General features: G+C 39.9%; 1 protein-coding gene across 9 annotated transcripts in view; it reads right to left on the bottom strand.

The window, feature by feature from the left end:
* Nucleotides 1–26,341, bottom strand: part of RBMS3 (RNA binding motif single stranded interacting protein 3) — an 814,140-nt gene that overhangs the window by 169,717 nt on the left and 618,082 nt on the right. For all 9 annotated transcript variants that reach the window (XM_055557071.1, XM_055557072.1, XM_055557069.1 and 6 more), the window contains exon 7: nucleotides 680–786. In XM_055557071.1, coding sequence (XP_055413046.1) covers nucleotides 680–786 — 107 coding nt within the window. The remainder of the gene's footprint in view (nucleotides 1–679; nucleotides 787–26,341) is intronic.

The raw sequence follows: 26,341 nt of genomic DNA, 5'->3' as shown, positions 1-26,341 counted from the left end.
AATCATCCCCAAGTGGCATTGGAGCCATAAGCTTGCTTTTCTCCTGTTTTGTTTTAGGAGACTAGATGGGTAATTAACTGTTGAATGCTCTTCTCCTTGTTGTGAAAAGTAGAACCCTGTGCGTACCAGCTTTTCTTTCTCCTTGACCGACAGAAAATGTCACATTTTATGTTGAAGTATAACATATAAAAAACAGATCCACACATGTATGAACATTTGGGCATGCTCTAAGTCCACGTATAAATAAAACTAGAACATCTTAATGGTAGGATGAAATAAATCCAACTTCGTTTTCTTTCAAACACAAATATGTAACTCTCACTGTTGATATCACTGAAAGTATTTCCTTAAGTAATCATACCCTTATTTTACAACTATGACACAATTATGGAGCAATTCTCTGTGGCCAAGTCTTTCAGGAACTACTGATGTCTATTGGTTTCACATTTGCTGAAAGAGGATTTAACGACAGTGCAGAACTAGGGTCAGTCTGGAAGTCCTATTCTCCTTCACTAATCATGTTCTGGTAGAATCAATATAGGTCTGCTCATTTGCCCCCTTTGAAGCCATCTGGTTTTCTACGGGACCTGGTTTCTTCATGGCCCCGTATGTCTGTCTTGCCAGCCTTCTGAGGGATGTCTGTGGCCACGTTTCTGAGCAAGGGTCAGTCAGGACTCACCTCTCCTTCCCTGGGCCAAGGCCTTCCATTCTGGGTGTATTTACTTTGATTCTGTCGCTTCTTTTGTCCTCCATCAGCGAATTTGCACAGTAAAGGCTCACTAGGGGCTGGGAAGATAAGAAACCAATTTTACATTAGCAAATCCCCTTTAAAATAAGTGATTATGTGAGTCACAGTAGTGCTTTGTAATGCATATCTTTTGAAGTCTTTTTTGCTTCTGGAGAGCTATTTGGCCCCCTTTTAGTTTCAACTCTGTTGGCTGCTGTTCTAACTAACTGGGCTTCAAAAAAGTACTGGCAGACCATCAAAGAATATAACAAATATTGTTGAAAAATAATCAGTTTAAGCAGAATGTGCACTTGCCTTAGAGGTAGAGTAAGAAGACAAGAACCAACCCCTTCTGATCATGATGGTGTTAAAAACAAGACAACAAGCCCCAGATGGAGTCACTTATGCGAAACCCCTTGTCACTGAACAGACTTAAGTACAGTTTCAGCTTCTCTGAGAGGTGGAATCTGAAACCAGTCAATCAGAAATGACTTGGTCAACACTCAGAGGTCACCTGCCTGGTGGACTCCTGCCTTCCCTTTAAAGAAAGTGACTTGTCCAGAACCCATCCACTTTTTGCTAGAATGCCTTCCAGTTTTCATTTTGTACAGCTCCTGTCTCTCTGCTGGCTGGGATGCTGTCCAATTTGTGATCTCCCTCATGTGGGACTAATTCTTTGCTCTTCTCTGTATCCTTGCCTTTTACCATGCAGCACTGCTGACTGATATACTCAGTTTTTGAGTATCTGCCATGTATATAGGAAGCATGCATATTATTAAACTTCTATTTGTTTTTCTCTTGTTAAGTTGCCTTTTAGTACAGGGGTTGTCTCAGTCAATATCTCAAAGGGGTAGAGAGAAAATTATTTTCCTCTCCGACTATATATGTGTGTGTTGTTGCTTAGTCACTAAGTCGTGTCTGCCTCTTTTGCGACCCCATGGACTGGAGCCTGCCAGGATCCTCTGACCATGGGATTTCCCAGGTAAGAATACTGGAGTGGATGACTCTTTCCTTCTCCAGGGGATCGTTCTGACCTGGGATTGAGCCTGCATCTCCTGCATTGGCAGGTGGATTCTTTACCACTGATCTACCAGGGAAGCTCATATATATATCTATATATGTGTGTGTGTATGTGTGTGTGTGTGTGTGTGTGTGTGTGTGTGTGTGTGTATACATTTAAAAGTCCCTTTTATTGGTGAAACTTTGGAAGGTAAGGTATTGGGGAGCAGCACTGCAGGAAAAGAAAAACCTGAATACACAATCAACTTAAGATTTCTTTTACTCACTAGCAGAAACAATTTTGCAGATGCATCCTTGAAACATATACTACCAGATAACAATAACCAGGACATGTAGGTGGCACAGTGGTAAAGAATTCACCTGCAATGCAGGAGACCCAGGTTGGATCCCTGGGTCGGGAAGGTCCCCTAGAGAAGCAAATGGCAACCCACTTGAGTGTTCTTGCCTGGAGAATCCCATGGACAGAGGAGCCTGGTGGGCTACAGTCTGTGGGGTCGCAAAGAGTCAGATGCCACTGAGTGATTAACATACACACAACAATAATCTAGCTAGACAAGGACCAAAGAAAGACAGACTAGAAGATTCTGGATTTTCAACTATCTTTAAGTTTACCATTATTGAAAAGAGAACTTTCAAAAAAATATTTTATCACTAAGGGAAGTTTAAAAAGTCACAGAGTGAGACCGCCTTAGCTTTCAACAGAGGTGGGGGTGGTTTAGTCACTAAGTCGTGTCTGACTCTTTGCGACCCCATGGACTATAGCCTGCCAGGCTCCTCTGTCCATGGGATTTTCCAGGCAAGAATACTGGCTGGAGTGGGTTGCCATTTTCTTCTCCAGGGGATCTTCCCAACCCAGGAATCGAACCCATGTCTCCTGCATTGCAGGCAGATTCTTTACTGACTGAGTTACAAGGGAAGCCCTAACAGAGATATCTTTGCAAATGATGTTTTACAGTATCTTAGAGTCTCGAAGTCTTAGCCACCCTGATATTCGAGGATCTTCATAGAGTGTTAGGCTGTGGATGTTGACAATGACCTACTTGTATTTATTGACATTGCTAAGCTGAAACATCTGCTGTCATTTCAGTAATTTGAAGCAGATTTTCATGGAAAAGAAGATAGGGCTACAATGATTTACTAAATGAATTAAAGAAATAAAACCCCAGAAACAAATGTTCAAAAGTGTCATTAAAATAAGATGGAATATCCATAATATTATCTTTGAATTGTAGGCATGTCATTCTGTTAGTTTCCCAAGGGACCATTTTATTGAGAGCGGAAGAGAAAACATTAGTAAATTATATTAATCAGATTTATATAATCTTCTAGTCCTCATGTGATTTCTAAACACCTGTAATATAAACATCCAAACTCCTCAACTAGAAGATAAGAATCTGTGTCCTTAATCTTACCTTTCATCAGGCTCCTCCCCTCCCCCAGGGGTTTACAGATCCCTCGCCTATAAATGCTTTTTTCTCCTGCCTGAAATTTCCTTTCCAGGCTCCCCCTACCTTGGCCCCTCTACTTGTCTGGCAAATTATGAAGAACCTTCAAAATGTAGTTCAAATGTCATATTCTGGAAGCCATGTCACTTCACAGTGTAATTACCTAGGGCTTCCTTGGCAAATTTTTTCACAGATTGAATGACATTTTGAAACTGCGTGGGACCCTGTGGGGCCCTACTGGATACAAATCCTTTTCCTGTCCCCTATTTCTTGTTTGTAGGACATAGGTTTCATTCCAGCTCCTTGACTTTCCCTGAGATCCAAAGGACAGGTCCCAACAGTCACTAATCAGAGAAGGGGGGGAATATGAAGACAAGGGAGGAACAGCCAAGAAACAACAGAACATCCATCCTGGGGCAGGCTCCTAGTTTCACCATAAGCAATAGAGATGATAACATATTTCCAGTTCTTCTGTAGGAACTAAGGCCCCCATGCAGGCAGAGGGTGGTAACTTCAGACTGGGCACAAAATCCCTGGATACCACCCTATTATCTCATCACCAACCAATCAGAAAACCGCCTATGCACAGTGGAAGATAACAAAGACTTTGACCCCTTCCCCAAATGATTAACAGAGATTAACTTTCAATTTCTTTAACATTTTTCATGGGACTTCCCTGGTGGTCCAATGGCTAAGATCCAAAACTCCTAATGGAGGGGGCCCAGGTGCAATCCCTGGTCAGGATCTAGCTCCCACGTGCTGCAACCAGGAGTTTGTGAGCCGCAAGCAAGACCCTGCATGCCACAACTACGCCCTGGTGCAGCCAAACAGATAAATGAATAAGTATCCAAACAAGGAAAACAGAAAACTTTCATGGCTGAGCAGAATCCGGGGACATGAGTCTGCCTTCTCCCCAGGTGCCAGCTTGCTGAATAAACTAACCTTACCTTACATACCAACACTTGCTTCTCAAGTATTGGCTTTATAGCAACAGCCAAAACTGAGTTTGGTAACACTTTCTGTCTGTGTTAAGTCTTTTAACAGTAACAATTTCCAGGCTGGAAGGTGGGAAGTGATTAGAGTAGAGGTCTGAGTGAAGTTTGTGTGTGTATTTGTGTGTGTGTGAGAAAGTTGTTAACAGCATCTTGCACATAGATTTACAAGATACTTGATTGTGCTACTTTTCAAAGTGTTGGCCAAGGACCAGCGGTAATGGTATCAGAGCATGGGAGCCTATTAGAGATGCAGAGTCAGGGGCCCTTTCCCAAGTACACTGAATTAAAATCTGTGTTTGCACCGGATCCCAAGGTGATTTCTGTACACACTGAAGTTTGAGAAGCACTGATGTGATGATGACTGACTCCTTAAGGGAGGAGGAATAGATCTCAGAGGCCAAGCACGAATCCTCTGAATAATGAAATGATTTCAGGAGCTGAGAAATATATTATCTACAATTTCCTTACTGCAGTATTACGATGCCAATTAATTTTGTTTAGTCTCTTTTAACAGTAGTTAAAATAGACACTAAATGGAGAAAAGGCCTTTGTAGAAGTGAGATGCAGTTATAAGCCACAGATTGCAATGTGCCAGAAGACATTATGGTTTCTCATATAAATGGAGGGAATTTAAAATATAATTATAACAATGCATGGTAATAAAGTTGCATGGTAATTATGAAGGAGTAATTACAATTTGCTTGCTTAGTGGAGTATATCAAGTCTTTCAAACTTTGTATTAAACATAAAACATTGGATGCATAAACTGATAAAATAATCTAATGGTTTATAGGATTTGCTATTGTATTTTAAGCAAACAAACCAACAAGCATTTTGCTTAGTAAAATTAATGCAAAACACTATATATTGATTTTTATTTAAACTTAACACACCTTCAATTTTGATTCACTAAAAAAGTTGCTAACATTGTATCCTATAAGTAGATATGGACATATGCTTTAGCTAATATGTATGACTAATAATAGCAGAATTCCTGCTGTCCCTCAAGGAAGATGAGCATTTTTAATTTTTAGCATGCAGTTTATATAAACACTTCTACTATTTATATTGGGTTTGTGGTCAGGCTTTAAAAAAAAAATCTCTTTATTACCTAAATTACAATTCTGGTGTTTTAAATGTTAAATTTAGAAGCGTTTCACCTCAGATAGAGTGTAAGTCTTCAGGTAAAAAAAGGAGTGGGAAGAGTTGAATTGAGAGTATGTTAATGGCAACAGAAGCAGCTTATTGAAAGGGAAAGGGAAAGGGAAAGGGAAGTCGCTCAGTCATGTCCGACTCTTCGCGACCCCATGGACTGCAGCCCACCAGGCTCCTCTGTCCATGGGATCCTCCAGGCAAGAGTATTGGAGTGGGGTGCCATCACCTTCTCCGATGAATGAGTCTACCTATTTGTAAAAATGTGACTGATGAAAACAGTGCAATCACTAGGTTATCACACTGTGCGAGTTCAGTTGTCAAGAGAGGGCAACTCAAAGGACATCACACACTCTATAAACCAGCTGGAAGGAGCCCTGCAGACTTGGCCCTGCCGAACCCTTTCTGGGCGATGATTAGACAAGTCCTCATAGATGATATACTGTGTGCAGAAGTGCTGATCAGAGGTTTGGCATGGTACGCGACTGTATTGATGGTTTGTGTCACGTCACTGTCTGGCTTGGGCTTTCTAATGAGGATCTGGCCCCCACCGGCAGCTTATTGATTGAAAGGTGAGCATAAAAAAATCTTGGGTGAGAGTACAGGGAGGAGATTAAAAAAATTTTTTTTTCAAGAACTAATATAAAGGGACTTCCCTGGTGGTCCAGTGGCCAAAAATTTGTGCTCTCGATGGACCTGGGTTCCATCGCTGGTCAGGGAACTAGACCTCCATATGCTGCAACTAAAGATTCTCCATACCACTAAAGACATGAGAGAGCCAAAGAAATAAATAGATATTTTCAAAAGAACTAAGATTAAATATGATACAATTTTAATCTAGAAACCATCATTTTTTTTTCAGGTATAGATATGAATTCATTTTATTTGACGCAGGGCAACATTCACATACATTCATATATACATATATATATATACATGTGTGTATGTATATATATATATACACACACACACACACACACACATATACATTCATAGTCCGTTCTTTGAGACTTCATGCAGTAATCTCTTACTGAGATGTAGGCTTGATTGCACATATTTCCAGCCAAAAATTGATATAGAAGATGGTTTTTTCACTGCCTTTTCGGAAAATTTCTCTCAGAGCTATTGAGCTGTCTCCCAGGTTACAGTCCTCAGCAAGGTCCCTGAATAAAAGTTTATATTAAACCACACACTTATGTTGTGTGGTTTTCTTTAAGCTGACACAAGAATGGATTGGGTTGGCCAAAAACTTTGTTCACGTTTTCCTATCTCAGAGAAAAACAAAATCAAAAGAACATGTTGGCCAACCCAATATTTGAACTTTCAGCCCTTAATGCAATTCTCCCGTCTTTAATCTTCCTGCTGTCTTCTACCTGACCAGTGTCCCTAATTCCTTCATATGCAGACAGAAGTAGCCTATACTGAGACTGGATAAATAATGATGTACAAATTATGGATATAAAGGACTTCACTGGTGGCCCAGTGGTCAAGAATTCACCCGACAATGAAGGTGACAAGATTCAATCCCTGGTCTGGGAAGATCCCACGTGCCATGGGGCAGCTAAGTCCGTGAACTGTAACTACTGAGCCCATACTTTAGAGCCCTCTCACCACAACTATAGAAGCCCGAGAGTAGCAATGAAGATGTAGCACAGCCAAAAACAAACAAACAAATTATGGATATAAGTGTGGTTCTAACTCTATGTTAGAACCCATGTCCTTATTTATTTATATACTTACTGACATATCTAGGAAATTTTGCAGGGCAAATTCCTATGATTTGCCTACAAAGAATTTGCTACTTTTCTTCCACACATCCTTTATAATGATAAACATAATATACTATATGTATGTGTGTGGCACAGTGGTAAAAATATTCGCCTGCCAACGTAGGAGCTGCAAGAGATGTGGGTTCGATCCCTGGGTCAGGAAGATCCCCTGGAGGAGGAAATAGCACTCACTCCAGTATTCTTACCTGGAGAATTCTGTGGACAGAGGAGTCTGTGGGATGGCAAAGAATCGGACATGACTGAGCGACTGAGCACAGCATATAGCTATATAAGTACCAAATACAGAGTATAATTGATATGGCAAAAATTGCCCGAAGGTTACAACACAGAATTATTATACTTTGGAGTTAGAAAGTCTTTTGCAGATGACACAGTGAGCTATTTGGTTACATTTCCTTACAACTCCTAGCAGCTTGTTTGCCATTTAAGTATGTTTAATATATACTATTAATATAGTAAGTGTGGTAGAGTAATTTGGACAGCTGAACTAAACTTCCATCCTGGAAGTGCCATAGCCACTATCAGTCATCTGATCTTAAAATGTATTTAATTTCAACTTTTTATTTTGCCAATCAGGAAAATACACGTTTGATGGATTGACAGCTAATTTGTGGTAGGGGATGGAAATATCACATCCAGAACCATGTATTCTGAGTTTCTAATCAAACACTGTCTCCAACTACTTATTTCCTACCTTCCTTACCATCGGGGTAAATGGAAATGAGTTTTAGGCAGTTATTGTGATTGAGCCATAACTTGGGGATGGAGCAAAAAGACTAGACATTCACTAAGCAAGATTACTATGGTTCTCTGTGCACAGGTTAGACGATCAAGCACCCAATGGTATCTGCTAGAATGATTTATGCTGCCGCTGTAATGACAGTTTACTTTAACAGAACAATTCTTTGGCCACCTGATGCGAAGAACTGACTCATTGGAAAAGACCCTGATCCTGAGAAAGACTGAAGGCAGGAGGAGAAGGGGATGACCCAGGATGAGATGGCTAGATGGCATCACTGACTCAATGGACATCAGTTTGAGCAAGCTCTGGGAGTTGGTGATGGACAGGGAAGCCTGGAGTGTTACAGTCCATGGGGTTGCAAAGAGTTGAGTGACTGAACTGAACTTAACAGAATAAACCAATTATATGGGTAATATTTACAAATGTCAGACACATGTGTACTCCTGTCATTTAGGCCAAAGTGAGCAAATAAATGTAAAATTGTGGAAACTAATAAAGGTTAATAATACTTAGAGAAAGAGTAATTTGCATGTACTTTCTCAATTTTATCAGTAACAGATTAGTGCTTATATTCCTGGTGGCTCAGATGGTGAAGAATCTGCTGCAATGCAAGAGTCTGTAAGATACCTTGGAGAATGAAATGGCAACCCACTCCAGTATTCTTGCCAGGATAATCCCATAGACAGAGGAGCCTGGTGGGCTACAGTCCATGGGGTTGCAAAGAGTTAGACATGACTGAGCAACTAACATTTTCACTTTTAGTTACAAATATAATTCTCTACTATTGGAAACAGTCTTACAGAAAAGGAAAATGCTCCAGAGTAACAACAAAAGTGGAATAGTTGTTTGTCTAGGGAAAAAAAGGAGAGATGCTGTTTTCGATAAATCATATTATGGCTGAGTAAATATCTCAAGTTCATCTCTCTGATTCAAGATATAAACTATTATATTAGGATGGATAAACAAGGTCCTACTGTAGAATAGAGGGAACTATATTTAATATACTATGATAAACCATAATGGGAAAGAATATGGAAAAAGAATGAGAATGGGGGGGGAATTATCAGCAATTAAAACACTAAAATAAAATAAATATAAAAAAAAACTAAAACAATCTTTTGGTTGCCAAGGGGGAGGGTACTGGAGAAGGTATGGAGTGGGAGGTTTGGAGTAACAGACATAAACTATTATATTAGGATAGTTAAAAAAATAAACAAGATCCTACTGTATAGCACAGAGAAATATATCCAGTATCTTATGATAAACCATAAGGAAAAGGATATGAAAAAATATATATGTATAACCGAATCACTTTGTTGTACAGCAAAAATGAACAATTATAAATCAACTATATTTAGAAATTTTTAAAAGTTAAAAAAGGAAACAAACAAAAATGTACTTTTTTTCATTCTTTGTAACACTTCTATAATTCTTTCCATATAGAAAAAGCTTATGCTTAGAAAGCACACCCTATAAGGGGAATAACATCACAGAGAAAGTTAACATTTCAAATGGATGAGACACAAAGTACATGCTGAGGGTTAGGTTCCTTCTATGGGGATATGACTGAAACCTTATCTGAGCTGAGTGACGACAAGAAGAGCGCAGAAAGCACTGGCACTTCCAAAAAGCACCAACTGACTCATCTGCAACTGGCTGACTCGCCTGTCCAACAACAGACAGGATAAACTCTTGTAGGTAGAAGGCAAGACATCAAGGAGCATGTTTCTAAGATGAAGAGTCTTAAAAATAAGACAATCTTATTGGCTGACCAAGATAGATCACATCTGGTCTTGTCTTCCTCCCCTCCAACTCCTTATACTTCCACGCTGCTGTACTTGCCACCACCGGGAGAGCTCTTTGCATACTACATTCAATCTTCATAAATTACTCCATACTCTATGGAACATGGCTCTTTTTATTTAAAAGAGGCACAAAGGAGAAAAATAAACAGCTATAACCTTATAGTGCAGATATCCCTTTGATATTAAACCAAAGAAGGACATAAACCAAAGAAGGACATTTTAGTTAGTAAATTCAAATTACACAAAGGTTAAAAATAAAAAGACCTCTTCTCAACTCCCCCCTCCGATTTCCAGAAAAAAATGCATAAATATTTATCTACTAATCTATCTTCCATCTGTCTGGCTCTTTTTAATTCCAAAGGGGATACTCTTGCTCAGAATGTGTGTTTTATTATTTGTTTAATTATATATGAAGAACTTTCTGTATCAGCACATATCATCCTTTTGAAATGCTGCTTGCTATTGTAGCATAATGATCACATACCATAATTTATAAATGTCTATCAGTAGGGGACCAGCTAAATCTCGTTAAATTTCCATAATGCACATCTATGTTCTTCTCCATTATTAGGAGAATTTGATTTGATTGGAGTCAGGAGCTGGGTCAGATTCACCTTTGCCTGGCATCTACCCCAGTGGCCTAACAAATTGTCTGAGAGTAGAACATGTTTCATTATCTGCTGATCAAATTAATAAGTACATACAGACAGATAGTTAAAATAACTTCTTTAGATTCCTTATATTAATGAAGTTCTAATGGATTTAAGTGTGAGAACACAATCTTTTCCTTTTAAGTAAGCGTCAGTTCAGTTCAGTTGCTCAGTCGTGTCTGACTCTGCGACCCCATGAATCGCAGCACGCCAGGCCTCCCTGTCCATTACCAACTCCCGGAGTTCACTGAGACTCACGTCCATCGAGTCAGTGATGCCATCCAGCCATCTCATCCTCTGTCATCCTCTTCTCCTCCTGCCCCCAATCCCTCCCAGCATCAGAGTCTTTTCCAATGCGTCAACTCTTTGTATGAGGTGGCCAAAGTAGTGGAGTTTCAGCTTTAGCATCATTCCTTCCAAAGAAATCCCAGGGCTGATCTCCTTCAGAATGGACTGGTTGGATCTCCTTGCAGTCCAAGGGACTCTCAAGAGTCTTCTCCAACACCACAGTTCAAAAGCATCAATTCTTCGGTGCTCAGCCTTCTTCACAGTCCAACTCTCACATCCATACATGACCACAGGAAAAACCATAGCCTTGACTAGACGGACCTTTGTTGGCAAAGTAATGTCTCTGCTTTTGAATATGCTATCTAGGTTGGTCATAACTTTTCCTTCCAAGGAGTAAGTGTCTTTTAATTTCATGGCTGCAGGCACCATCTGCAGTGATTTTGGAGCCCCCAAAAATAAAATCTGACACTGTTTCCACTATTTCCCCATCTATTTCCCATGAAGTGATGGGACCAGATGCCATGATCTTTGTTTTCTGAATGTTGAGCTTTAAGCCAACTTTTTCACTCTCCACTTTCACTTTCATCAAGAGGCTTTTTAGTTCCTCTTTACTTTCTGCCATTGTGTAGAAATTAGTTAACAGGGATGATGTGTCAGCTAAGAAGAAATTCCCTTCAGTGGGAGAAGGATTTACAGGGGAAGTGTCTTGGGATTGAGCTTTTTCTAATTTAAGATTCAAGGAACCGAAACTGTGACAATCTGAAGAGTGATTTCATGTTGCTTGAATCACTTACTGATTCATACTAAATAACTTTAACTGAGACACAAGAAACTGAGTTCTTTAAAGACATTTTAAAGACCATATGTGCTGTAAACATCTATGGACAAATCTATCTATGGAGTCAGTCCCCCTTATGGAAGACTTGAATGTAAACACAATGTATAAGACAGCTCTAAAATAGAAGATCCATTTGTTCTTGCTATAGAAGCCAAGTGATACAACAGTTTAGGGCTAGACCACACCAGGGGAATGTTGGGGAACTCTTCCAAATTCATATTTCTTAGGTAGGTATCAATCCTTCCTTTGGGACTGGACATTAAAGGTATTTTATATGGATTTCAATTGCCTATAGATCTTCCTAAGAAGCAAATTTTATCATGTTAATGCTCCACACGTTCACTTATAGGATAAAGTCCAAACTCCCTTCCACAAAATGCCATTCAAATTCATGATCCAGATATACACATCGATATTCCCATGTTTAGGCAGGACTACTCAAAAAGGGCAGAGACGTTTAACACCTTCCTAGATTTGCTCATAATGATCCTTAGGTCCTGACTGGCTTCCCATTATCCTCACTTAACTATTTTCATAGACTCTTTCCTGACCTCTTTTCCCATGTCCCCCCCACCCCAACTTCCCATAGAAAGACCTTACATTAATGTTTTAATATATTCATTTGATGTATTCATTCAACATTGCCTGAAATTCTTTCAAAGTTAATTTGAAATATAAATGCAGGAGACCCGAGTTTGATCCCCGGGTTGGGAAGATCCCCTGGAGAAGACTGCCCAAAATCCATTATTGGATCTTGGCAACCCACTCCAGTATTGTTGCCTGGAAAATCCCATGGATGGAGCAGTCTGGTGGGCTACAGTTCAAAGGGTTGCAAAGAGTTGAACAAGACTGAGTGACTTTACTTTCATTTTCATAAGTGCTGTCTACCAAGTATTGTGCTAGCTATGAAAAACTTTAAAGGGAATAAAAGGGACACAGTTCTAGCCCTTACTAGAAAACTAGCCCTGAGTTTTCTTTCTGACATAAAAGCAGACATTAAACAAGTAATTAAAAATATCACAAGTCAATTCCAATCTCTTCTTGTGTGCTCTGCAATACAGACATCTAACTTGGCATGTGCAAAACACCTGTTTGTTCAGATATACATGTTTTTCTCTACTAAATTAAAAGCCTCTTGAAGGTATGGTCCCTGTAATATTTATCTTTTTTTCCCCCAAGCATAATGTAGTTCTGGAACATAAGTCAAAAATTCCATAGACAGAGGACCCTGGTAGGCTATAGTTTATGGGGTTGCAAACAGCCGGACATGATTGAGTGCACACACACAAGCATACAGTTGATCACACATAGACACACATATGCACACACACAATTTTAGTATGCATGCCTATTTTTTGTTATAGAGTAGAGGACACCTAGAAAACTGTCCATGACTTGACAACAACAAAGCACAGAGGACCGTTCTGCATCCACTCAGGTGAATAAGCTAAGACTGTACTTCAATTCAGTTTCTAAAATATTTTCACCTGAAAGGAGTCTCTAAATTTCTTACTTATATGGATGGAGGTTTGTAACACTGTACAGCAGGTGGTGACCAAAACCATTCCAAAGAAAAAGAAATGCAAGAAGGCAAGACGGTCGTCTGAGGAAGCTTTACAAATAACTGAGAAAATAAGAGAAGCGAAAGGCAAAGGAAAAAGGAAAGATATACCCTACTGAATGCAGAGTCCTAGAGACGAGCAAGGAGAGAGAAGAAAGCCTTCCTAAGTGAAAAACGCAAAGAAACAGAGGAAAATGACAGAATGGGAAAGACTAAAGATCTCTTTAAAAAATTGGAGACACCAAGGGAACATTTCATGCAAAGTTGGGCACAGTAAAGGACAGAAATGGTATGGACCTAACAGAAGCAGAAGATATTAAGAAGAGGTGGCAAGAATACACTGAAGAACTATACAAACAGATCTTCATGACCCAGATAATCACAATGGTGTGATCACTCACCTAGAGCCAGACATCCTGGAGCGTGAAGACAAGTGGGCCTTGGGAAGTATTACTACAAACAAAACTAGTGGAAGTGATCGAATTCCAGCTGAACTATTTCAAATCCTTAAAAATGATGCTGTTAAAGTGCTGCACTCAAAATGCCAACAAATTTGGAAAACTCAGCAATGGCCACAGGACTGGAAAAGGCCAGTTTTCATTCCAAAACCAAAGAAGGGCACTGCCAAAATATATTCAAACTACCACACAATTGCACTTATTTCACATGCTGGCAAGGTAATGCTCAAAATCCCTCAAGCTAGGCTTCAATAGTACTTGAACCAAGAACTTCAAGCTGGATTTAGAAAAGGCAGAGGAACTAGAGATCAAATTGTCTACATCAGTTAGATCTTAGAAAAAGCAAGGGAATTCCAGAAAAACATCTACTTCTGCTTCATTGACTACACTAAAGCCTTTGATTGTGTGGATCAAAACAAACTGAAAATTCTTCAAGAGATGGGAATACCAGACCACCTTATCTGCCTCCTGAGAAACCTGTATGCAGGTCAAGAAGCAACAGTTAGAATTGGACATGGAACAATGGGCTAGTTCAAAATTGGGAAAGGAGTACATCAAGGCTGTATACTGTCACCCCGCTTATTTAAATTAAATGCAGAGGACATAATGCAAAATGCTGGACTGGATGAAGCTCAAGCTGGAATCAAGACTGCTGGGAGAAATGTCAATAACCTCAGATAAGCAGATGACACCACCCTAATGGCAGAAAGTGAAGAGGAACTAAAGAGCCTCTTTATGAAGGTGAAAGAAGATAGTGAAAAAACTGGCTTAAAACTCAACATGCAAAAAACTAAGGTCATAGCATCCAGTTCCATCACTTCATTGCAAATAGATGGATAAAAAGTGGAAACAGTGACAGACTTTATTTTCTTGGGCTTGAAAATCACTGTAGAAGGTCACTGCAGCCATGAAATTAAAAGATACTTGCTCCTTGAAGAAAAGCTATGACAAACCTAGACAGCATATTAAAAAGCAGAGACATTACTTTGCCAACAAAGGTCCTTATAGTCAAAGCTATGGTTTTTCCAGTAGTCATGTATGGATGTAAGAGATGGACCATAAAGAAAGCTGAGCATCAAAGAATTGATGCTTTTGAACTGTGGTGTTGGACTCTTGAGAGTCCCTTGGACAGCAAGGAGATCAAACCTGTCAATCCTAATGAAAATAAACTTTGAATATTCATTGGAAGGACTGAAGCTGAAGCTCCAATATCTTGGCCACTTGATACAAAGAGCTAACTCATTAGAAAAGACCCTGATGCTGGGAAGGATTGACAGCAGGAGGAGAAGGCGATGATGAGATGGTTGGATGGCATCACTGACTCAATGGACATAAGTCTGAGCAAACCCTGGGAGACAGTGAAGGACAGGGAAGCCTGACATGCTACAGTCCATGGGGTTACAAAGAGTTGGACACAACTTAGCAACTGAACAGCAACAATATTCGGTATTCAATAAGTCTGCAAAGAAGTCTTTTTTGAATCTATAGTAGGTATTGAAGCCTTTTCCCAGTTTCCTAAGGATCACTGCAAATTTGTCTACTCTTAGCAACTGCAGATTGGTAATATGTTCTTTTTTAACTTAAAAACAATCATAATCAATAAATATTGAACACACTGTGTATTTTCAGGACATGGTGATTAAATAAAACCATGTAGCAGTGGTCACCAACCAGGAACATATAAAAGCTTTCCTGAAAGGAAAAAACCCTACATTCGACATAATTCGCAAACTGAGGACAGTTGGAGGTATGATGTATATAACTACTTTGCTGATCATGAATTTACTTTCACATCTCTATTTTACCATTTTACCATTTACTTGTTATTAAATCTTGGACTAACTGCTTACACTTCCTGGAACTTAATTTAAATTGTGGCTGCCCCTTGACTTGTGGGATCACATGACTTTACATTCAGTTCAGTTCAGTTCAGTCGCTCAGTCCTGTCTGATTCTTTGCGACCCCATGAATTGCAGCACACCAGGCCTCCCTGTACATCACCAACTTCCGGAGTTCACTCAAACTCATGTGCATCGAGTCGGCGATGCTATCCAGCCATCTCATCCTCTGTCGTCCCCTTCTCCTCCTGCCCTCAATCCCTTCCAACATCAGAGTCTTTTCCAATGAGTCAACTCTTCACATGAGGTGGCCAAAGTATTGAAGTTTCAGCTTCAGCATCAGTCCTTCCAATGAACAACTAGGACTAATTTCCTTTAGAATGGACTGGTTGGATCTCCTTGCAGTCCAAGAGACTCTTAAGAGTCTTCAACATCACAGTTCAAAAGCATTAATTCTTCAATGCTCAGCTTTCTTCACAGTCCAACACTCACACCCATACATGATCACTGGAAAAACCATAGCCTTGACTAGATGGACCTTTGTTGGCAAAGTAACGTCTCTGCTTTTCAATATGCTGTCCAGGTTGGTCATAACTTTCCTTCCAAGGAGTAAGTGTCTTTTAATTTCATGGCTGCAATCACCATCTGCAGTGATTTTGGAGTCCCCCAAAATAAAGTCTGACACTGTTTCCACTGTTGCCCCATCTATTTCCCATGAAGTGATGGGACCAGATGCCATGATCTTAGTTTTCTGAATGTTGAGTTTTGAGCCAACTTTTTCACTCTCCTCTTTCACTTTCATCAAGTACATTCAGTACTTAACCCTAAACCTGGCATATAGCAGCACAGATTAAGTATTAGCTGAATGAATGAATGGGAGTTAGTGTGTGACAAATATGTAAGACAGGCAGAGATATAGCTTTTATGAGCCATGAAGCATACAAAACAAATGTGAGGTGTTATTAAAATCTTTGGTGCACACATAAAAAGCATGACTTTTAGAGCCATTTCCCTGGCCTCTCTTGTTCCTACCATAGAAATAGTATTGTTAATTGAAAATAGGCCCCAAGCTGCAGGCATCACAGTGATGAATTTCAGAAGTATTGAGAGTTCAAAGATTCTATTTCAAACTCTGAAACTTAAAATGATAAAAAGGAGAACTTTCTTTTCATATAGATTATGATCTGTTTTACCAGGGTTGACTTTGGGAAAAGACCTCAATGTGCTGAATTACTATAAAACGCTCTGCTTTGTTTCACTCTTGTAGATGCAGCCCACGCTAGCCCTGTCCAATTTGTCAAAATATATGAAGGAAAAAGTACTAATATTTTTTTCATTTTCCACTTTGGATGCTCTTTAAAAAGAGGTAGCTAATGTCAAGCTAATATCTGTTTTCCTGCCTCGATGGGAATGGAATTAAACGTGTCTCTTAGTAGGTCTGGTGAACACTTCATGCCTTGGTATAGGCCATCTCAATTTCTGATCTTATTTGGCTAATGCCCCAGGGCCTTCCAAGAAGTAGAGAGGAGGTCATCTGAAGGGGGTCATATCTAAAATCATGGGACTTCCCTGGCAGTCCAGTGGTTAAGACTCCACACTTCCACTATAGGAAGTTGGGGTTCAATCCCTGGCCGGGGAACTAAGATCCTGCATGCCACATGGTGCAGCCAATAAATAAATAAATAAAAACTTTTAAATAAAATAAAATCAAAGCCCTGTTTCCTCATATGAGAAGCTGGTTCTGAGAACACTGGTTTTAGATGGTCAGAAGAGTGAACCTCTTGATTTTCCAAAATATACTGAGAATAAATATATCAGAACATTCTCCTGTTGACAGAATAAAATGAAAAGAAAGTAAATTGTAATTTAAGATTTGATTAAAGCTGTAGGATCTAACGGAGAAGGCAATGGCACCCCACTCCAATACTCTTGCCTGGAGAAACCCATGGACGGAGGAGCCGGGTAGGCTGCAGTCCATGGGGTCGCTAAGAGTCGGACACGACTGAGCGACTTCACGTTCACTTTTCACTTTCATACATTGGAGAAGGAAATGGCAACCCACTCCAGTGTTCTTGCCTGGAGAATCCCAGGGACGGGGGAGCCTGGTGGGCTGCCGTCTATGGGGTCGCACAGAGTCGGACACGACTGAAGCGACTTAGTAGTAGTAGTAGGATCTAAAGAACAGATGAGCGTTTGTAAGGTGAATTATATGGTTATCAGTTTTGAAATGAAGCTTCTTGTGTTTAATATTGTGCTATATGTTTTAGTGCAATATCAAATTTAGTCCTCAAAATAAATCTGTTTTTGAGATAAAATAATTTTGAGCTAAAGGTAGCAAGCTTAAGCAAATTGAATAACTAGCCACAGCTAATAAATGTCCAAGATTTATTCTCAAGTCTTTGATAGTCTACAATTCACTCTGCATTGCTTCCTGTATCTCTTCCACATTTCTCATCACTATTATCACAGTCTGAAGGATCACAGTCATTTTCAACAGTAAGGGGAGAAGTTTCATTCATTCAGCAATTATGTACTGAGCACTTACTATATGCCAGGTATTATGCTAGCTTCTACAGAACTAAGCCAGTGAACAAAGTTCCTGCTATCACAGACATTTTATTATAGTCAGGAGAGAAAGAGCGACTGAGCAAGCACGTGTATACGCCTTACTTCATTCGTGATACATACTAAAAAAAGAAATATCCAAGGCAATTTAAGGGGCAGAGGGTGACGGAAAAGGGAGATGTATCTTAGATACAGGAATCTGGAAAGATCTAGGCAGAGACATAAATGAAGGAAAGGAGAATGTTTTGGAGCGATGTAAGAGGAACACATTTCAGGAGAAAAGGCAGGAGTAAAATGCCCTGAGCTGAGCGTGTGCTTGGCTCTTAAGAAGAATGGACAATGACATGAGGAACCCATGGGGGTGAGAAGAGGGTGATGACAGAGGAGACCAGAGAGCCATCGGGGCTCCCATGTTAGCTCTTTGGAGTCAGAGTAAAGTGGATTTGCTATCTCAAGAGGTCAGCAGGGTGACAGCAAAGGATCATGGAGGGCAAGATGCATCTCATGAACTGAGAATCCCATTTCCAGGTCTAGCTGTCCCTAGTTACCTGGAAGTACTGCCAGGGTTTCATTTGTTTGTAAAGATGGCAACCCCAGTATGGAATAGGTACTTCAGATTTAAACAAGAGTGTGGAGAAGAGGCTATGGAAGGTCCCTTATGCTTTTTAAAAAATTTTAAATTTGAGTTTAGTTGCTTTACAATGTTGTGTTGGTTTCTGCTGTACAGCAAACTTAATCAGTTATATGTATATGTATATCCACTCTTTTTTGAGTTTCCTCCCCTTTTAGGTCACCAGGGAGCATTTAGTAAAGTTCCCTGTGCTATATAGTAGGTTCTCATTAATCATTTATTTATACATAGTATCAATAGTACATATATGTCAATCCCAATCTCCCAATTCATCCCACCACCCTAATGTTTTTGGTGGTACGGTGATGAGCTGCCTTCCTTCATTCTTGAATCAATGAAAGTTGTCCTTCTTCCATCTGATTCACAGTGCTTAGGGACAATGGGCAGCAGGATAGAAATTCCCTTCAATGAAGTCCAAAGGAGCCCAGAAAGGTAGGAATGATATAATCTCCAAGGGACCAGAGTTTCAGCGGAAGAGAAGTTGGAAGTAGAAGAAGAGAAGATGCTTCCCCTTGTGGACCTTCATCCTTGGGCCTTCAGGGAACATTAGTCAAGAAAGCGGAGCAAACACCACACTTGTGTTAGTTATACAGCATGAATAACCTGGCTCCCTCACAGTCTAGACTCAGCAGAGAATCAAATGCAAAGAAAACCAGTTAAGAAACATCAGAAAGCAATTCAAGTTTTCCCTACTATCTTAAAAAAAGATAGCAAGAAGACTCCATCTCAGTCTTTTCACTTTCTCTGAATATCCTATCTGCTCCAGGACATTCTCTCTCTTCACAGACCTGTGTCTTTGCCCCTTCCCTCTACTCATCTAGGATCTAATCTTATCTCTTGCTAGTACTCTTCCAAAACAATGAATGTTGCCAGTCTGTCCCAGCTCCTTCTTGCAAATCTGCAGCTCTGCCCAAGCATTAATCAGAGAAACAAAACAAACACACAAAAAAGGTATATAAAATATAATTTAGGAAACAGAGGAGAATAAAGTTTGTAAATACTTCTTTTGTTCTCCAGCTTAAATGCTATTTTTACTGATTGTCCCTCCAGTGCTCTCTCTCCAGAGAGCTGCTATTTTCTGAAATTAAATGGAATCAAGGATTTTTTAAATTAAATAGGTGGGATTCACTCTAACAGCATCATTACAGTAGTCACAAAATGGAAATTCATTATAAATTACTTCCTGTTTAGTTATATGTAAATGTGTGTGTGTACATGTGTGTGTGTGTGTGGGGTGGGGAGGGGGGCTTCCCAGGTGGCACTAGTAGTAAAGAAACTGCCTGCCAATTCAAGAACTGTCACAGATCCCCGGGTTCCGTCCCTGAGTCGGTAGGATACCCTGGAGGAGGGTATGGCAATCTGCTCCAGTACTTTTGGCTGGAGAATACTATGGACAGAGGAACCTGGCAGGCTATGGTCCACAGAGTCAGAGCTGGACACAACAGAAGCGACTTAACATGCATATGCATTTGTGTGTGTGTGTGTGTGTGTGTGTGTGTATACATGTGTCTGTATACATGTGTGTGTATATATATGAAGGATCTTGGTGTCTGCTGGTTTTGTTTGGACATTCCTATTTCTTGGATAATGTTTAGATAGGTATCTACCTATATAAACATCTGGATTTGAAAGAGAATTTTCAGCATTACCTGGTTAACAAAAATGCTGTAATGATAAAACAACCCTTTAATTGACCTGCTTTTAAGTGTGAGACACACATACAAACACACACACTCATGCACATTCCATTAGTGGCAGAGGTGGGAGGAATTCGAGGGGCTGGATGTGTGCATATGTATGTGTGAAAGAGAATAGTCTTCAAAAGGAATAGATTGGAGTATTTTTTTTTATCTATTCATGATTCTGAATATTATGACAGAAAAGAACATCAGTCTCTAAGAGCCTGCAAATATGTTAACAATCACAAAAATATTAGGTGTGATTTTCTGATCAAATAAAAATGATGTCAATTACACTTAAATGAGTAAATTCCATCACTCACAATGGGGAACTGAAATAAGTTCTGTAATTGTAGCATTTTCCACTTAATCCCCACTTTGGCTTTAGACTGTCCCCTTACATTTTCTTTTAATAATTTGATTTGTTTATTTTCGGCTGTGCTGGGTCTTGGTGGCTGCGTGGGCTTTTCTCTGGTTGCGGCGCATGGGGGCTACTCTTTGCTGCAGTGTGAGGCTTCTCACTCTGGTGGCTTCTCTTCTTGTGGAGCTTGGGCTCTAGCGTGTGCAGGCTTCAGAAGTTGTGGCTTCTGGGCTCAGGAGCTGTGGGCTCTAGAGCACAGGCTCAATAGTTGTGGCACATGGGCTTAGTTCCACAGCATGTGTGATCTTCCCAGGTCAGAATTTGAACCCATGTCTCCTGCACTGGCAGGCGGATTCTTTACCACTGAGTCACCAGGGAAGCACCTAGATTGTCCCCTTACATTTTGAACCTTATATATCAATAACATAAAACCTCTTATAAATTTGTTTAAAAAAAAAATGTTCAATCACCCAATAGGTCTGTTTTCATTTACTTATTTATTTCTAAAGAACTTAACTTTTTTCAAAGATTTTTTTTTTGGATGTAGACTTTTTAGAGTCTTCATTAAATTTCTTATAATATTGCTTCTGTAACATGCTTTGGTGTTTTGGCTGTGAGGCATGTGGGATCTTAGTTCCCCAAAGAGGGGTCGAACCCATACTCCCTGTATTGGCAGCACAGAGTCTTAATCACTGGACCACCAGGGAAGCCCCTAAAGAGCTTATCTTTATGAAAAATTTCAAACACACACACGAGAGACAATACTATAATGAATTCCCCAGTTTTAACCATCATTTGTTGTATTATCAACATGGCTTTACCTAACATTTCTGCCCTTTTATTTTTGGCTTATGTACCTTTAGGCAATTCACAGACTATAGAGGCCTAAAAACCCTAGGTTATTTTTTAGGTCCTTGTACTTTCCTTGGATTTTCTTGCTGGGCAATAGTTGTTCTAGAACCTACAGTTATCCCTGAAGAAAATCTCAAGTACATCATTAAAGTAGACGTAAGCTTTAAGTCAAAGAGAAGGCACAAGAGGAAGCATCAAGTTGCTACTGAACGTGAGTTAAAATAGTGTAAAGGACACCAGAACACCGCTAAGTGGCATAGTTCATAAAATCTGGACACAGGAGGGGGAGTGGCAACACCTGGTGAAGGACGAGGCCGTGAAGGCATTGCTGGCATCTGCCCACGTGCTCTGGCTGTCCTGCTGTGAGGACCGCACTCAGCTGCCCTTGGAGGGAAGGGCGTCTGGGGGTGACCCTTCTCTCCCTCCTGAAACGGCCATCAGCTACTGAGAAACTCTGCATGTGGCTCCTTCACTGTAGACATAGCAGGGCTTCAAGGAAGGAGGTGAACACAGTCAGCACTTTTCTGTGTTGAGAACAGCGTCCTGACACACTACATGATATGAGAAGAAAACCACATCCCACTCTGTGGGTTCACAGTGTTTTATTTAAAACACAAAATCAGAGTGGTTGAATGTATCCCCTTTACTGGACTTAATGGAATTATAATCTGACAGCTTCATGAAAAAAAAAAAAAAAAAAAAGAACTTTAAAGAGTCACTGATATTTACTAGAATTCTGGCACTGGTTCAAGACTTAATATAGAAAATTATAGATCTTGGCTCAGAGAAATTTTCATCTCTGCCCATAATAAGAGACCTTCAGTTGCCAAAGGCAAGGGCTTTGTGTGCTGAAATTGAAACTCCGATTCTGAGCTAAAAAGTCATAACTAATAAGCTAAAAAAGAGAGATTCCAGAACTTGCAGGAGTTACATGGAAACCAACATGTAATAGATCAGATTATTTATCCACACAATGCACATCTTGTACAACATTATATCTTAGATCAGGGATATAGAACCTCCTACTTAATAGAAACTATTTTATTGGACATGATTGAAAAGATAAAAGGCAGGTTTAATCCATCATTCTAAATGGCTTCTACATTTATCTCTCCAAAACAGGCATTCCCCAGATTATGTCAGGTAAGAGCTTCTCTGAAATGACAAATATATTTACCCTCTGCTCCTTGTTATCATGTATGTCATACAATACAACCTCTTGTATCTCTCCTTTCTTCCTGGATAATGTATCAGATGAGCATGGCAGTAATTCACTGCAGCACACTATACGTAAATGACTGACAAATGCAGGCTAATATTTTATTTCACTGGGGAAAAAAAAAAACAAAACTGACATAGTTCTTTTGAAAATAAGGAAAATATAGAACCTATTAAGAGTAAAACCTACTCTTCCTGGTTAATCAGTTCATTTGGGCCTTCCATGAATCCTCAGTTGGAAATGAATTTTCTGTTTTGACCTCCAAGTAAAATGTATTTGCCCCCATTGATGAGTCTGTCTTTGTAAATTCTATCAAATGATTCTTTGAGGGCATTTATGAACTTCTAAGTACATAAATCTAATAGGTTTCCTTCCTTTATCTCCACATCTTTACTAACCTTTAGCTCTACTTTCAAAATATATCCCAAATCTTTCCACTTTTCTTCATGTCCACACACATCTAATTTGTTTAAAAGTATCAGGGTTTAGATCAAATTGCCAACATTCGTTGGATCATAAAGAAAGCAAAGGAATTCCAGAAAAAGCATCTACTTCTGCTTCATTGATTACACTAAAGCCTTTGCCTGTGTGGACAACAACAAATTGGAAAACTTTTAAAGAGATGGGAATACTAGAAAACCTTACCTGTCTCCTGAGAAACCTCTATGCCAGTGAAGAAGCAATTAGGACCTTACATGAACAATGCACAGGTTCAAAATTGGGAAAGAAGAGAGATAAGGCTGTTTATTATCACCTTGCTTATTTAACTTCTATGCAAAGTACAGCATGTGAAATGCCAGGCTGGGTGAATCACAAGCTTGAACCAAGATTGCTGGAAGAAAGACCAACAACCTTACATATGCAGGTTAGTCAGTTCATTCAGTCGCTCAGTCATGTCTGACTCTTTACAACCCCATAAATCGCAGCACTCCAGGCCTCCCTGTCCATCACCAACGCCTGGAGTTCAACAAACTCAGTGCATCAAGTCAGTCATGCCATCCAGCCATCTCATCCTCTGTCGTCCCCTTCTCCTCCTGCCCCCAATCCCTCCCAGCATCAGAGTCTTTTCCAATGAGTCAACTCTTCGCATGAGGTGGCCAAAGTATCAGAGTTTCAGCATCAGCATCAGTCCTTCTAATGAACACCCAGGACTGGTCTCCTTTAGGATGGACTGGTTGGATCTCCTTGCAGTCCAAGGGACTTGCAAGAGTCTTCTCCAACACCACATCAAAAGCAACAGTTCTTCAGCGCTCAACTTTCTTCACAGTCCAACTCTCACCTCCATACATGACCACTGGAAAAACCATAGCCTTGACTAGACAGACCTTTGTTGGCAAAGTAATATCTCTGCTTTTTAATGTGCTATCTAGGTCGATCATAACTTCCAAGGAGTAAGCTAATTTCATGGCTGCAATCACCATCTGCAGTGATTTTGGAGCCCCCCCCAAAAAAAAGTCTGACACTGTTTCCACTGTTTCCCCATCTATTTTCCATGAAATGATGGGGCCAGATGCCATGATCTTCATTTTCTGAATGTTGAGCTTTAAGCCAACTTTTTCACTCTCCACTTCAACTTTCATCAAGAGGCTTTTTAGTTCCTCTTCACTTTCTGCCATAAGGGTGGTGTCATCTGCATATCTGAGGTTATTGATATTTCTCCTGGCAATCTTGATTCCAGCTTGTGTTTCTTCCAGCCCAGCGTTTCTCATAATGTACTCTGCATATAAGTTAAATAAACAGGGTGACAATATACAGCCTTCACATACTCTTTTTCCTATTTGGAACCAGTGTGTTGTTCCATGTCCAGTTCTAACTGTTGCTTCCTGACCTGCATAGAGATTTCTCAAGAGGCAAGTCAGGTGGGCTGGTATTCCCATCTCTTTCAGAATTTTCCACAGTTTATTGTCATCCACACAGTCAAAGGCTTTGGCATAGTCAATAAAGCAGAAATAGATGCTTTTCTGGAACTCTCTTGCTTTTTCCATGATCCAGCGGATGTTGGCAATTTGATCTCTGGTTCCTCTGCCTTTTCTACAACAAGCTTGAACATCTGGAAGTTCATGGTTCACGTATTGCTGAAGCCTGGCTTGGAGAATTTGGAGCATTACATTACTAGCGTGTGAGATGAGTGCAATTGTGCGGTAGTTTGAGCATTCTTCAGCATTGCCTTTCTTTGGGATTGGAATGAAAACTGACCTTCTCCAGTCCTGTGGCCACTGCTGAGTTTTCCAAATTTGCTGGCATATTAAGTGCAGCACTTTCACAGCATCATCTTTCAGGATTTGAAAGAGCTCAACTGGAATTCCATCACCTCTAACTAGCTTTGTTCATAGTGATGCTTCCTAAGGCCCACTTGACTTCACATTCCAGGATGTCTGGCTCTAGGTGAGTGATCACACCATCGTGATTATCTTGGTCATGAAGATCTTTTTTGTCCGGTTCTTCTGTGTATTCTTGCCACCTCTTCTTAATATCTTCTGCTTCTGTTAGGTCCATACCATTTCTGTCCTTTATTGAGCCCATCTTTGCATGAAATTGTTCCCTTGGTATCTCTAATTTTCTTGAAGAGATCTCTAGTCTTTCCCATTCTGTTGTTTTCCTCTATTTCTTTGCATTGATCACTGAGGAAGGCTTTCTTAGCTCTCCTTGCTATTCTTTGGAACTCTGCATTCAAATGGGTATGTCTTTCCTTTTCTCCTTTGCTTTTCACTTCTCTTCTTTTCTTTCTTTCTTTCTTTATTTATTTTTAAATTTTATTTTATTTTTAAACTTTACAATATTGTATTAGTTTTGTCAAACATCGAAATGAATTCGCCACAGGTATACCTGTGCTCCCCATCCTGAACCCTCCTCCCTCCTCCCTCCCCATACCCTCCCTCTGGGTCGTCCCAGCGCACCAGCCCCAAGCATCCAGTATTGTGCATCGAACCTGGACTGGCGACTCATTTCATACATGATATTATACATGTTTCAGTGACATTCTTTTCATAGCTATTTGTAAGGCCTCCCCAGACAGCCATTTGGCTTTTTTGCATTTCTTTTCCATGGGGATGGTCTTGGTCCCTGTCTCTTGTACAATGTCACGAACCTCTGTCCATAGTTCATCAGGTACTTTGTCTATCAGATCTAGTCCCTTAAATCTATTTCTCACTTCCACTGTATAATCATAAGGGATTTGATTTATTTCATACCTGAATGGTCTAGTGGTTTTCCCTACTTTCTTCAATTTGAGTCTGAATTTGGCAATAAGGAGTTCATGATCTGAGCCACTGTCAGCTCCCGGTCTTGTTTTTGCTGACTGTATAGAGCTTCTCCATTCTGCCTGGTGTGAGGAGATATCTCATTGTAGTTTTGATTTGCATTTCTCTAATAATGAGTGATGTTGAGCATGCTTTCATGTGTTTGTTAGCCATGTATGTCTTCTTTGGAGAAATGCCTGTTTAAGTCTTTTTCCCACTTCTTGCTTGGGTTGTTTGTCTTTCTGGTATTGAGTTGTATGAGCTGCTTGTATATTTTGGAAATTAATCCTTTGTCAGTTGTTTCATTTGTTATTATTTTCTCCCATTCTGAGGGTTGTCTTTCCACCTTGCTTATAGTTTCCTTTGCAAAAGCAAAAGCTCTTAAGTTTAATCAGGTTCCACTTCATTACTTTTGTTTTTATTTCCGTTACTCTAGGAGGTGGGTCACAGAGGATCTTGCTTTGATTTATGTCATTGAGTGTTCTG

The sequence above is a fragment of the Bubalus kerabau genome, chromosome 20, assembly GCF_029407905.1.
Source record: "Bubalus kerabau isolate K-KA32 ecotype Philippines breed swamp buffalo chromosome 20, PCC_UOA_SB_1v2, whole genome shotgun sequence".
Lineage (NCBI taxonomy): Eukaryota > Metazoa > Chordata > Mammalia > Artiodactyla > Bovidae > Bubalus > Bubalus kerabau.
The sequence above is the reverse complement of the archived record's forward strand: the minus strand, read 5'-3'. Positions and strand labels throughout refer to the sequence as shown.